Source organism: Syngnathus leptorhynchus, chromosome 9, assembly GCF_054491065.1.
Source record: "Syngnathus leptorhynchus isolate UIUO chromosome 9, UIUO_Slep, whole genome shotgun sequence".
In the NCBI taxonomy this organism is placed as follows: domain Eukaryota; kingdom Metazoa; phylum Chordata; class Actinopteri; order Syngnathiformes; family Syngnathidae; genus Syngnathus; species Syngnathus leptorhynchus.
In genome coordinates, this window is record NC_141203.1 from 10,704,713 (window position 1) to 10,717,291 (window position 12,579).

A 12,579-nucleotide genomic window follows, 5' to 3' on the forward strand; every position below is an offset into this window, starting at 1 on the left:
TATTCCGTCCTCTTCTGACTCTACCATATTACTGCAACGTTTTTTTTTACAACCGTCCTGCATGTTTTTGATCTAGAATTCACGTAGTTGGTATGACGATTTGCACGATCTAATAATAAGGTTCAATATAAATATGACCAGAACAGTGAATACAAAGTGTACTCACCCTAAGTCACTTTTTTTTTTTTTTTTGTGATATAGCCTTTAAAATTGAGGTTAAGGTAATCCATTTCAAAACTTCTCCACACTGTGACCTATAACCCACACAACTGGAAAAATAAAAATGAAATCTGTAATCCGAGCTAGGATGTTTTCAAATTGAGTCATTTACCTGAAGCATGGCAGAGCCATCAGGAAACAATGGCATGCCACTCATAGCTTGAAGTGGCAGAAAGCCGTTGGCCTCGAGTAGACTATAAAAAAAGAACAGCGCATTCATCTGTCTGCCTAAAAATGTTTTGCCTATAAAATCTCCTTTTGGAACTATATCTCTGCCAGGTGAGCCTATTGTGCTTTCTCAAGCGTAAATCGAAAGTGAAATAATACAACTTCTTCAGGCTAAATTTGATGTCGTTTATTTTATTTTAACAATTGTCATTTATTGATTTAATTACATAGCAAATTCCTATTGTAGTACATGTGATATAGAGACAATGCGCATCACTGAACTCATTAAACTTGCAAAAAAAAAAAATCACTTTTCTAGGCTGCCAAGGCCTTCTTACCTCCAACATAATCAACCACCAGGGGGCGCTCTAAAACAAGTATCTCTTGTCTGTGACGTCCTCAACTCCACAGTATCATTTTTGTATGTTTTGAACCCTAAACTGTTTTCGAACTACGCTTTAAACTCAATCATACTAAATGTCATAACGTGTCGTATTTTCCAGACGAGTGCATGAACAAATCTAATCCAGGACTCAAGGAGTTAAAGGAGCGAGCTCAGACTGTCCCATACGCCTGGTGGACCGGCGAGGAGGGGCCATGTGGCAAGGAGGGGCGGGTGACGACCGGGAAGCAGCCGCTCAGTGGGCTGGGCCACACGTTCTCGTGATAGTTGGGTAAGAGGAAGCAATATTTTCTCCACTATCCAGACATCGAGACGGACTATCTCTTGGCCCTTGTTTGAACCGGGAGAACAAGGAAACTCCAATTTTATTTGATTTTAAAAACAACCATTTTGGCCGCGTTAAGGCGTCTTTTTAACGCAGAGGCGTCCATGATGATGGAAATGGAGGTGGTGCATTCCGGACAACAGGTAAATAATAAAAGGTGTATGTATGACAACCTATTTGAAATGTCATTTAAAAAAAATATATATATATATTTTATATTAATATGACAACCGAGTATAAATGCAACATGATAAAATGAAGGCTATTCTGCGAGTCATTAAGTTGTGACGTTTTTTTTTGTTAAACTCATTCAAAATCAATAATTTGTATGTTTAAAATAACGTCTGTGTGGTTGTGTGGCATGGTCACGACGAATTGTATGAAATAGAAAAGCAGTGTGTTGTTTTCTTTTCCTCCATTACCGTATAGTGAGTTTGTCTCAAGAGCATGTGATCGCCTTCGATCTGATACGGTGGAAGGGGAACCAGTCACAACCAGCTCCGACTCAACGTTATTACGCTTGCTTCTTTTTTTTACAAAATACATACTAATAGGTGGTCCGTGTTGTAATAATAGAAAGGAAAGCCCCCCCCCCCCCCAACGTTCCGGATAATTCACGGACATGTTAATATGACGACAAATTTAGCTTAAGCTGAGCATGCTCAAACATGCCCGACTGGACATTCAGTGGTCATATTATTAGGTACACCACCCCGTGAGAGCTGTCAATATCCAAAACATAGGGGTGTCCTCGTTGTCTATACATATTCATAGAAATGTATGTAATTGGTAATAACCAATGACTTGATTCATCCAAACAGAAAAGCGATTATAATTGTGAATAAGTAATGGCGGCTTCTAAACTCAATGAGGATTAGTGGGGCTATTCTGAGCTGTTCTAGAACATGTGTGTTTCATCATGAGAGGTCAAGGGGTCATGTCAGCTGATAAATGATGAAAGGAGAAAGTCCCCTTCTGAGGACAATGTTTTTTTTTTTTTTTAAAGAAGAGTTCAATGAACAGCACACACATGTGCAGTCTTCTCAACTCTCACCCACTTTTGACAATCCCATGTGTGACTTGTTTTTTTTATGGTGTGTATCTGTAATAGTTCAACACATTAACAACAGTATGGTGGTTGTCTAAAGGGATGGCATGCAGTTAAGCGTGTTGTGTACAACTGCTCATTGTTTGGAAAGTCAGGGCAGGGAAATACATCTTTCATTTCATGGACTAGTTTCCTTGTTCTGGGGCCAATCTACGTCTGGTGACGTTAAGCCGTTGTTAAGTCGGTGGTATGATTTGTGATGATATAATGGCCTGCAGGCTTTGTGTCTGAAACAGGATTTGTGTTTTGACACATTTACATTTTGAAGTCTCTTCCTTCTGTTGGGACCCATGTGAATGCTAAATAGAGTCTTGAGTCAATTCTGATGCAACATAGAGGCAATGTGTGGGGTCACTGAGATTGTACTCAAGTCATATGAAGGATGTCTACTTCTGAGCCATATACAAGTCACGTGTTTTAAACACTTCCATTGCGTGTTGGGTTGATGAAACATTCCGGGCGCTTGTGAAATGGTTTCCTTCTGTAAATAAGTTCTGGTTATTAACTCCAAGAAGGGAGCAGTGAGGGTTTATGTTTGTCCATTTGAGCTTTTAGTGCTATCAAGTACAGGCTTAAAATTCAACGTGGGAAAATTGTGAAGTTTGTTATCGTTGAGTCAAGCGGAAATACAGATGTTTGTGTCTGCTCTATCCATTATTTTGGTCTTATTTTGAGGGAAACATGCGAAAACCTGAAAAAGGACAGATTTTTGGACAAAAGGCTAGTATTAGATAATTTGGCTGAGCAAAGTAATCGGTCATGCCCTAGTTTTTACTATTGAGAGTGAAAAATTGATTCCCACCTTTAATACCAAGTCGGGACTTTAGTGTGTGGTGTCAACTGGCTAAGAAGCGAAGTCCCATCCATTATTCATCCGTGCTGTTAATGGCGGCTTTGTTGTCAGCCAAGGTAGAACGAGAGGACAGGGTGTGGCCACGTCCACCACGGGCCAGCTCCTTTTATTCCCAATCCGTCCAATCCTAACACGCCGGCGGGTTTTCTTTCCAGGACACGGACCTGATCGACATTCTGTGGAGGCAGGACATCGATCTGGGAGCCCAGCGCGAAGTCTTCGACTACAGTCACCGCCAGAAGGAGCACGAGCTGCGGCGGCAGCAGGAGCTGGCGGAGGAGAAGCGTCTGCAACTCCTCCGCGAGCAGGAGAAGGCTCTTCTGGCGCGGCTACAGCTGGACGAGGAAACGGGCGAATACGTGCCGCGACAGCTGCCCAGTGCCCCGCTGCAGTCGGCCGTCACGCCCCCAGAGGCCGCACAGGTACCCGCACGCCATTGTGTGTTAAAAAAGGCCGAGCTCCTTCACTTTGTTTGGATAGGTTGCGGCCTCGTGGTTACCGCCGTGCGTCATTAGTTAGGCAAAGGTGGAGACATTTTCAAAATGTTTGTACCTGCTAGCTGCTACATAACCGGAGTTGCATCAACGTCTATTTGCAGGACGTCAGCTTCACGCAGCCGCGTGCCGAGCCGTTGTCGTTTGACGAATGCTTGGAGCTCCTCGCGGAGACGTTTCCCCTTGAGGAAAATGAGGTACTTAAAACTGTTACAATGACTTTCAAGGCCATTCCTAACCACGTGGTTTACCTCCTAGGATGCGCCTATTTGCCTGGACTCGAGTGGCGCCTCCGTATCCAGCAGCTGCAGCAGCAGCGTTGCCACGATGTCCCCCGAGCAGCCGTCATTGGCCCCGCTTACGATTTCACCAGATGCCCTGACTACATCCCAGGCACAGAAGAGCTCGTTGGATATTGAGCAGGCCTGGATGGAGCTTCTGTCACTTCCTGAGCTGCAGGTACGAACTGCACGATTTTAACCAGTGGCTCTTGGGCACGGACACGCGCATAAACCGTTTTTGTTTTCGTAAGGCGTTCGTAACAGCTCGAGGTCGAGCCTTGTGTTTCACAACAGTCGCTTGTACTGACAGGCTCTGGCCGAGTCCCGCCCTGCTGCGTCTCGGAGATAGCGCCGGACCCACCTTGTTAGCAGTCAGGAGGAATATCTAGCCGTTACGTAAATAAGCACAAAGGGTTTCAAAATGGGGGCATGCGGGCGAGTCACAGAATAGAAATTCCATATGTTTTTGGTGTTTTGGAAAGAAATTTCTTATGAATACTTTCGCTCTCCTGTGCCAACTTGTTTATAATTAGTCAATTAGTTCCCGGGTGTGTCTGAAACAACAGCGAATCTCGATGACGCAAGCTGAATGCTAGTGCGCTTCTTATTAAGTCTGCTTAATTCTTCTACTCACTTAGGCTAGCTTACTAGCATGACATACTACAGAGTACGGTGGCCTTTTAGGGTAAAAACTGTCTTGGATTTAAAATGAACCTACTAACCCCTCCACAAAAATGTTCCATTGAAGTTGCTGTTTATTTATATATTTCATTTTTTTTTCCCCTCCTCTTTTTAGCAATGTCTTAGCCAGCAATTGGAAGACACACTTGAGACAGCAGCATATCCACTTCCAAACAACACTGAAGCACAGGACCCAAACTACTCCTTTTATCCAATTTCCAGTCCAATCCAAGAGAAGAACAATTTAAATGTGTGTCCTTCAGGTTTTATGAATACATTTGATGGCTCAGTTCCCAGCGTGACCCCAGCAGACAACGGGAACGAAATAAAACCAGAAGTGCCCGAGTTAAATACTCATTTCAACCTTAATAGCTTTTGCAACACATTTTACCCAGAAACTATGTTGGAAGAGAGCAGCACTCAACTGGACCTCGAGGGAAACGAACCTATCATGTCTGATGTCCAGAACTTGTTCAGCCTCTCACCTGGTGACACATTTGAGCAGGGCAGACACAATTTGTCTGCAGAAGTCCCCGACTTAGACTCCGGACTAGGCTCGAGTCCCCACTCTTGCTCACCTGCGAAATCCCTATACGGAGAAGAGTGTTTTGACGGCAGCGATTCCGACATGGAGGAGATGGACCAGAACCCTGGCAGCGCAAAATCGGACTACTCGGAGATGTTCTCTTTAAACTTTCAACCCAATGACCTCCAGCGAGCATTTCCTCTGACCGCATTGGTGGGCCAGATTCAACCCCAGGATGACGAGACCAAACAAGAATCGTCAGATCCGGCCGAGGACAGCGGGCACAGCTCCTCGCCGTTCACCAAAGACAAACGCAAAAGAAGGTCGGATTTGCGTCTCTGCAGAGACCAGCAGAGGGCCAACGCCCTCAAGATCCCCTTCAGCATCGACATGATCATTAATCTGCCCGTGGACGACTACAACGAGCTCATCTCCAAGAACCAACTGAACGAGTCTCAGATGGCCCTTGTCCGCGACATCCGGCGCAGAGGGAAGAACAAAGTGGCGGCTCAGAACTGCCGCAAGCGTAAGATGGAGAGCATCGTGGGTCTGGAGAACGACCTGGACTCACTGAAGGAGGAAAAAGATCGCCTGCTGAGCGAGAAGTCCCGCAACGCAAGCAACATGAGAGAGATGAAGAGGAAGCTGAACAGCCTCTACCTGGAGGTGTTTAGCATGCTGCGGGACGAGGACGGCAACAGCATCTCCCCGTCCGACTTCTCGCTACAGCAGTCGACCGAAGGCAGCGTCTTCCTGGTTCCGCGCACTAAAAAGACTTTGATCAAAAGTTAAAACAAGTCCCCTATCTGTCGAGTGAGGTACTGCAGTCCTACAGTCGCACCGGGCAACGGCTTTCAGCTTTATACACGAGTAGCTCCGCAGAACTATTGTATAGTTTTTTTTGGTTCTTCTTCTTGGTTGTTGTAATGTAACATTTTTGATATTTTATCTCTTTTGTACTCTACCTTCATATACTACATGATTATTTGTAAATATAGATATGATATAAATCTGAGTTTATTACAACTGTTACTGTATGTGTAAATATTCATATTGTATAGACATTGTTTCTGTATGCTAACTAAATGAAAGATTTGTAAAGAGACCCTCTGATTTGCTGCGCAAGTTATGCTTTTCAATAAATCATTCTAATGCGATATGGCGTGATTATTTTTTTTTTGTGTGTGAAAGCAGAGCATTGTAAAGTTGCATCACAAGCCTGATTGATTCCAGATGGATATAAAGTCTGAGGCGCCATTATATAACTCACACATTACAGTTAGTTCTGGACTTGGCAAGCTCACGTAGCTGCAAACGAATGCAACTCGGTACAGATTCCAGCAGTTTTATCGGCTTTTACCCAATTTCCCAATCGGCTCGCCTTCATTTTACAACATTGTTTGTACAGTAACCTAAATCTTTTAATACGGTGATCTCGCCTGGTTTAAAATCACACCGGTTGCAGTTGTGTTGCACAACAAAAGGCCTGATTGTTATCGCTTGACACTTTTACAACCATTCGACGGAGCCTGTTTTCTCCACTGACACACAATAACCATTTGCGTGCCCTGCACTTTGGCATACAAACACTACCTTGAGCCATGCACCAAGCCCACATCCGTGTGTGTGTGTGTGTGTGTGTGTGTGTGTGTGTGTGTGTGTGTGTGTGTATTATGAAAGTGACACAGGTAGTCGTGCTGCAAATTCACTTTTGAAAACATGTTAACATTATCTCAATGATAACTTGACAGAAAAACAAACAAAAATACATTTCATGAAAAATACTTTTATTCCAGCCCAAGTCATATATATCTATAAAGGCAAAGGCTATTGAATGTTAAGAGAAACACCCTCCTCCTTTGTGTGTGTGTGTGTGTGTGTGTGTGTGTGTGTGTGTGTGTGTGTGTGTGTGTGTGTGTGTGTGTGTGTTTGTGTGTGTGTGTGTGTGTGTGTGTGGAGAGGGGGGGGGACCTTCCAACGCTACAACATTTCATCCAGCATTAAGACTTTGGATGGAATGGGTTGGGTTTAGCGCCCATCACATTTGACAACATTTATAAATAAAACATTTATTTATAAACAAAATCTATAAATAAATGATGCAGGGCCCAATAGGTAAGTAAATTTTCATGCGTCATTGCTGAGCGCTGTTAATTGCCTCAGGCATTGTGGTTTGAATTCTTTTCTTGCGCTGGCAAGGAGGAATGCAGTGTTGGCATAAAATGGCAGCTTGGGCATCAGTGACAATTAGCCTGAAAGTTTCCAATGGCAGTTCCCTGATTAGAACTATAGTGATTGCTCATTTGAAGCTAGGCTACTACGCCAGTGACATTAAAAATGTTTTTTTTTTGATCAAATATATGAATGTTCGGTCTCTTCTTTTGGGAGGCAAGCCGTTTTAAATGGCCATAGTGATCCTGAGGTACATCAGGAAATCTCATTTTCTGCTTTTCTCCACTTAACAAAATGTCATTGTTTTTTTTTTGTGACAATGACAATACTTAAATCTTGGGAGTGGGGAGGGGGCGGGCAAGAGATGGAATGACTTTGGTCATAATTTGGAGACGACTAGTAATTATACAGCATCAATGCATTAAGGTCACTGGAAAAAATACTATGGAGGACGGAAAGTGCCAAAATGGTTTGTGGGCGGGGCTAAAGCCCGGCTAACTCACTTTCAGTCCTCCATACATCTTCCACTATTTACCTAAGAAGAATAAAACTGGGGCAAACAGCATTGGATGATATTTGTAAAAAAATTCTTACCCATCCAGACCCTTCCATGTTACTGCGACTTTCCGCCTCTTTCCACATCTGCAAATCAAGCAAAGTGGTTACTCTTACCTGCTCGCTCTTGCTCAAGTCAGCTCTTGTGAAATACTCACTCCCTTCTCAAGCCTGACACCTCAATATTTAGTGTGTAAACTGACTCAACAGGATGCTCCCCCCCCCCCCCCCCCGCCACCCACCCAAATGTCCATTCGCTAGCTGGCTTCAGGAAGGGTTTAGCTAGCCTTGACTCTGCGAGCCTCTTCCGTGCCGTTGGCCGCCGCTTCCTCCTCCCCTCTCTCTCTCGCAATGCTGACTGGTCCACTGTGCTGGCGCTGGCTGAAGACTCGCTGTCTGACCGTCATCTGCAATCCTCCACACTAGCGAAGCTGCAGGTACTCTGGGCTCCTTCCTATATAGCTACTGCGGAAGGTCACCTCGTCCGTGATGACGTACCCATCAGGCAGGCAACACAATCTCACACGACTTGACTAGACCATTTTTTTTATTTGGGCTTTGCACAAACTAGTGTTCCCCTGAAATCTAATCCGGACACTTTTCAAGGTTTTTAACTTGTGTTCACATCGAATAATCAAAAGACACTTATCTCATCTAGGGAACTGTGCTGAAGGACAAAAACCAGGTTGATCTCAAGTCACGTAAAAGAATGAAAAAAGAAAAGACAACTGGGTTTAACTTGGAAAAAGAAACCGCTCGACACCTGGCACAAGACCCAAACGCACAGGGGGGGGGGGGGGGGAAGGGAACAGTGGCTTTTTGCAGGCAAAAACACAAAAAGAAAACTATCATCATTAGATATCAATGCGATGCGCTTGTGTCTTGATTTGAATGTACAGTCCTTCGGTCTGACTCGTGCGCTCCTCTAATGCCTCAAAGTAACCTGCAGCTTTCCTGACAATTCCTTTGCTCACCGCCTCGACTCTCCTGCTAAGAACTGAAGCCTGTTGAATGGATACAGGATAGAACAAATAGTTATTCTGCACTGGCATCGGGCTTACTCTGTACTCTTGCTACGAGGCTAGCTGAGAGAGCCAAACCAAACTTACCAATGTAACGTTTAAAAGCGCCGCGAGTAGCCGCCGCCACCGCTGTAGCCGCCTGAGAATGAAAACGCTAGACTAAGTCCTGATTACTCGCTGATGGTTTACTCGCAAGAGGATGACGACTCACCTCCGTATGGTCCGCCGGAGTTCCTGCCACCAAAATTGTTTCCTTTCATGGGACCGTAGTTGGACTGATGGCCACCGTAGTTACCGCAATCATTGTAACCGCCACCTCCGCCGTAACCTGACGACAAATACGACGTTGAATTTAGTTAAAGCTGCTATGATCGCCATTCTGGAAAACAGCTACGGTGGAACCTCAATTCTAGCACTTTGTCAAAGAGCAGTAATGAAGATGTAGAGCGCTAAGCTAGCTGCTCCCGCTAGCAGACGACCGTTATCAGTCAGACAGTGTTAAGAAAACAAAAACTGAGAGTTTGAGAGGCTCCACTGTATATCTTTCTACAGATAATAAAAGGCTTCACCTCCACCATTGCCTCGGTAACCATCACAGCCACCACCAAATCCACCACCCTGATTGTAGCTGGGACCTCCACCTCCATAGTTGCCTCGTCCTCCGTAACCTCCTCCACCATAATTACCACCGGGACCTATATTTAAAAAAATAAAAATAAAAGGCCAAATGCAAGAGGATAATTAAAGTCTGTTCAACACAAAACCACAACGTGAAACTACTCACCATCATAATCATCATAATCACCCCGTCCTCCACCGTAGCTGTCTAAGAAACAAAAGAGCGTATTGTTATATTAGCGATTCAGCATTCGTGAAAATGTGCATTTTGTTTATGTCCTTTATTGTTCCCACAAAAGCTCACATATTGGCCTTTGTGCTGTTCAAGCCAAAACAATAACAGTGGTAAGCACCTCGACCATAGTTGCCTCCATCACCACCAAAATTATTACTTCTACCCATGTAGTTACCGGAGCCTCCACTCCTCCCTGAAACCAAGACAACGATCACACAAAAGTTAGCGTACAGTAAAAGCAAATCAAAAATGTCATTATTTAGCGGCACGTACGCTTACCCCTGTTATTCGACATCACGTTCATTTCTTGCTTTGAGAGCGCTTTCCTGACTTCACAGTTGTGTGAATTGATGGTGTGATATTTCTGAGCTTCAGGAGGGCAAATCGCAGGATTGAAACACCCAAAACATCTCTTCAAAGGTGTGACGAGTAGCAAATCGTCACCTACCGACAATTTTATCCACGGTGTCGTGATCGTCAAAGGTGACGAAGCAGAAGCCTCTTTTCTTGCCCGAGGGGCGTTCCTGCAAGATGTCGATGGATTCGATCTTGCCATATTTCTTAAAATAGTCTTGGATGTGGTACTCCTCTGTGTCCTCCTTGATACCGCCCACAAAGATCTTCTTCACCGTCAGATGAGCGCCTGGTCTATTGGAGTCCTGAAGCAAGCGCGATGATCACAAAGAGAGCTCCGAGCACACGTGCGTCTGCCATGCAGTTCGGGTACCTCTCTGGACACGGCTCTTTTGGGCTCAACCACCCGGCCGTCGACTTTGTGAGGCCTCGCTTTCATGGCTTCGTCAACCTCCAGCATGGAGGAGTAGGTCACGAAGCCAAAGCCTCTTGACCGCTTGCTGCCAGGATCTCTCATCACCTAAACAACACAGTTGTGTCACGGCATTTTGTCCTTGTTAAGGTCATGAAAACAGTTCCACATAGCAACATTTAAAAAACATACCACACAGTCTGTAAGTGTCCCCCATTGCTCAAAGTGAGCCCGTAAACTCTCCTCTGTAGTTTCAAAGCTCAGGCCACCAATAAAGAGCTTTCTGAGCTGCTCGGGTTCTTTACAGTCGTGGTCCTGCATGTTTAAAACAAATATGGTTGCAATGAGAAACAATTTCGACACAAAAGGCCACAGTTTACAACATGAGAAACAAAAGTCATTTCAAGAAATGCCTTTGTAAATTTACTGGTAAAGTAATTCATTTGACGTTTATTGAAAACAAAAATATTTTGATTATGTAAAACGAGAATCAAATACTTCACCTCTATCCTTGTCTCAGTTCCTTTATATTCTGGCATTCATATTTCAGTCTTTCCTTTGCTGACACCTACCTTCCTTCCTTCCTTCCTTTCCTTCAGACCTGCTTTTTACTCATTCACCTGACATATTTTCTACCTGCACTCAAGCCTTCTTTTCTACCTTCCTTACCTCCCTTCCTTCCATCACAGACCTGCTTTTCTCTTCTTTCCTTCCACCCCTCTTTATAATCTGCATCCTTCCTGACTTTGCTTCCAACTATTATTCTGCTGTCCTTCGATACCTGTTCTAAAACTGCTATTTGCTCCACTGTCTTTGTACTTGATTCAAATTATTTGCCGTTATTCGCGTAACCTCACCTAAAATAAATCAGTTTCAGAAAGGCATACAAATCCAGTACCAAACTTTGGGCACACCAGATTTACTAAAGAGCAATGATATTACAGTGCGTATCAGAATCATGTCTTAACGAGGCCTTTCACTGTAAAAACGAACTGCGCACGACCTAGCTTACTCAAACAAAACATTCACACATTGAACTATTATTATTTAACAAATGAAAGATACGCGTTATTGTCTCAAACTGTGAAAACCAAATCGTGGCGTCCTCGCAGCTACGTGATGCGCTATCGCTAGCTAAAATGCTAATTCAAAGCCACATAGCGAGCTTTGAATAACGTCAAGCAACAAAGAGCCAAGATGAAAGACGCCACGTCATGTGTGCCATCGTGTCAAAACGCTGTGATGACGCCACCACATCGACATGCAAACGTTTAATGAATTAGGGGAGGGAGAGAAGAAAAAAAATGTATAGAATTCCGACCTCCATTTTGATGTCCATGAGTAAAGAGCTGGTCACGTGACAGTCTATACGGCTACGTCATTTGAGCGTTCTCGACGTTTCTTTGTTGACACGAAACCAAAAACAACACGAGTGGTGCAGTAATAATATTAAATTTAATGATTATCTCACGCTCAAACGATTTTTTTTAATAGTGGTATCTTTCACGTTTGCTGCACAGGCAAACCGCACGAAATAGCGAACTTGTGCCATCTAGTGGTGGAAGTTTTATCACATGCCCGAAAAATAGATTTGCTAGAATTTATTTTTTTAAATGTGTACTGACCAGTATTGCTACTGTTACCTTGAAAAGCGTTTTAAGTAGCAGTTACAGACGTTACATTTTGTGTATGTTATGTTACCCATCATGCCAAGTTACCATTATGAAATAAAAAAGAAAAGACAAACATCCTGCCAAGATTTTTTTTTGTCCATGTCCTCTGGTTCTTTATGGTACACTAAGGGAACAATCTAACGTTATGAATGCAATAAAGATTTTTCCTTAGTTAGATATTCTCCTGATCAGCACGATCGGATGTGTATGATCTATTAGCCAGATGCTACCAAGCCTGCTTAGCGTAACCGGCACGTCTGAATATATGACTGCTTTATGGCTCAGACAATACTTGTCATTAAGTTTATTGTCCTTGGTGAGGAAAATACAACCCCAATAAAAAAAGGCTAATGCTCTTCTGACACTGTAAACACTAAGTATTTATAATCAGTCCAAATGCAGACATGACTTTTGTTTTGACCTGTTTCTTTTACAACCATTATAGCTTGGAGATGAAACACATTGGAGAGAAAGTGGCTT

The 12,579-nt window shown here is 43.7% G+C and overlaps 2 protein-coding genes across 5 annotated transcripts; one reads left to right on the forward strand and one right to left on the reverse strand.

Annotated features, from left to right (window-relative positions):
• Window positions 1–958: 958 nt before the first annotated feature.
• On the forward strand, window positions 959–6,215 carry nfe2l2a (nfe2 like bZIP transcription factor 2a). Its single transcript, XM_085919761.1, has 6 exons — window positions 959–1,061; window positions 1,195–1,258; window positions 3,232–3,498; window positions 3,675–3,767; window positions 3,829–4,029; window positions 4,648–6,215. The coding sequence occupies exons 1-6, from the start codon at window positions 985–987 to the stop codon at window positions 5,848–5,850; spliced, it is 1,905 nt and encodes a 634-aa protein (XP_085775887.1). The 5' UTR covers window positions 959–984; the 3' UTR covers window positions 5,851–6,215.
• Window positions 6,216–6,828: 613 nt separating this feature from the next.
• Window positions 6,829–11,894, reverse strand: hnrnpa3 (heterogeneous nuclear ribonucleoprotein A3). 4 transcript variants are annotated; one of them, XM_085919765.1, is made up of 11 exons: window positions 10,930–11,703; window positions 10,619–10,741; window positions 10,388–10,534; window positions 10,109–10,319; window positions 9,940–10,029; window positions 9,779–9,853; window positions 9,592–9,633; window positions 9,377–9,502; window positions 9,019–9,135; window positions 8,895–8,946; window positions 6,829–7,872 (listed from the first exon to the last, which is right to left on the reverse strand). In XM_085919765.1, exons 1-10 carry the CDS (start codon window positions 10,963–10,965, stop codon window positions 8,906–8,908), a joined length of 1,008 nt encoding a protein of 335 aa, XP_085775891.1. In that variant the 5' UTR covers window positions 10,966–11,703; the 3' UTR covers window positions 6,829–7,872; window positions 8,895–8,905. The 4 variants fall into 4 exon arrangements, with proteins under 4 accessions (XP_085775891.1, XP_085775892.1, XP_085775893.1 ...); XM_085919767.1 differs by lacking the exons at window positions 6,829–7,872; window positions 10,930–11,703 and adding exons at window positions 8,315–8,789; window positions 11,748–11,894; XM_085919764.1 differs by lacking the exon at window positions 6,829–7,872 and adding an exon at window positions 8,315–8,789 and having other exon boundaries at window positions 10,930–11,701.
• Between the last annotated feature and the right edge of the window lie 685 nt (window positions 11,895–12,579).

Excerpts from the sequence above, each read along its gene's own strand:
- nfe2l2a (XM_085919761.1), top strand. The coding sequence starts at position 985 with ATGTGGCAAGGAGGGGCGGGTGACGACCGGGAAGCAGCCGCTCAGTGG. Across the intron at positions 1,259-3,231 it reads TGGTGCATTCCGGACAACAG|GACACGGACCTGATCGACAT; the intron begins GTAAATAATAAA and ends TTTTCTTTCCAG. Across the intron at positions 4,030-4,647 it reads TGTCACTTCCTGAGCTGCAG|CAATGTCTTAGCCAGCAATT; the intron begins GTACGAACTGCA and ends TCCTCTTTTTAG.
- hnrnpa3 (XM_085919765.1), bottom strand. The coding sequence starts at position 10,965 with ATGCCAGAATATAAAGGAACTGAGACAAGGATAGAG. Across the intron at positions 10,535-10,618 it reads GGACACTTACAGACTGTGTG|GTGATGAGAGATCCTGGCAG; the intron begins GTATGTTTTTTA and ends TGTGTTGTTTAG. Across the intron at positions 10,320-10,387 it reads AAAGAGCCGTGTCCAGAGAG|GACTCCAATAGACCAGGCGC; the intron begins GTACCCGAACTG and ends CGCTTGCTTCAG.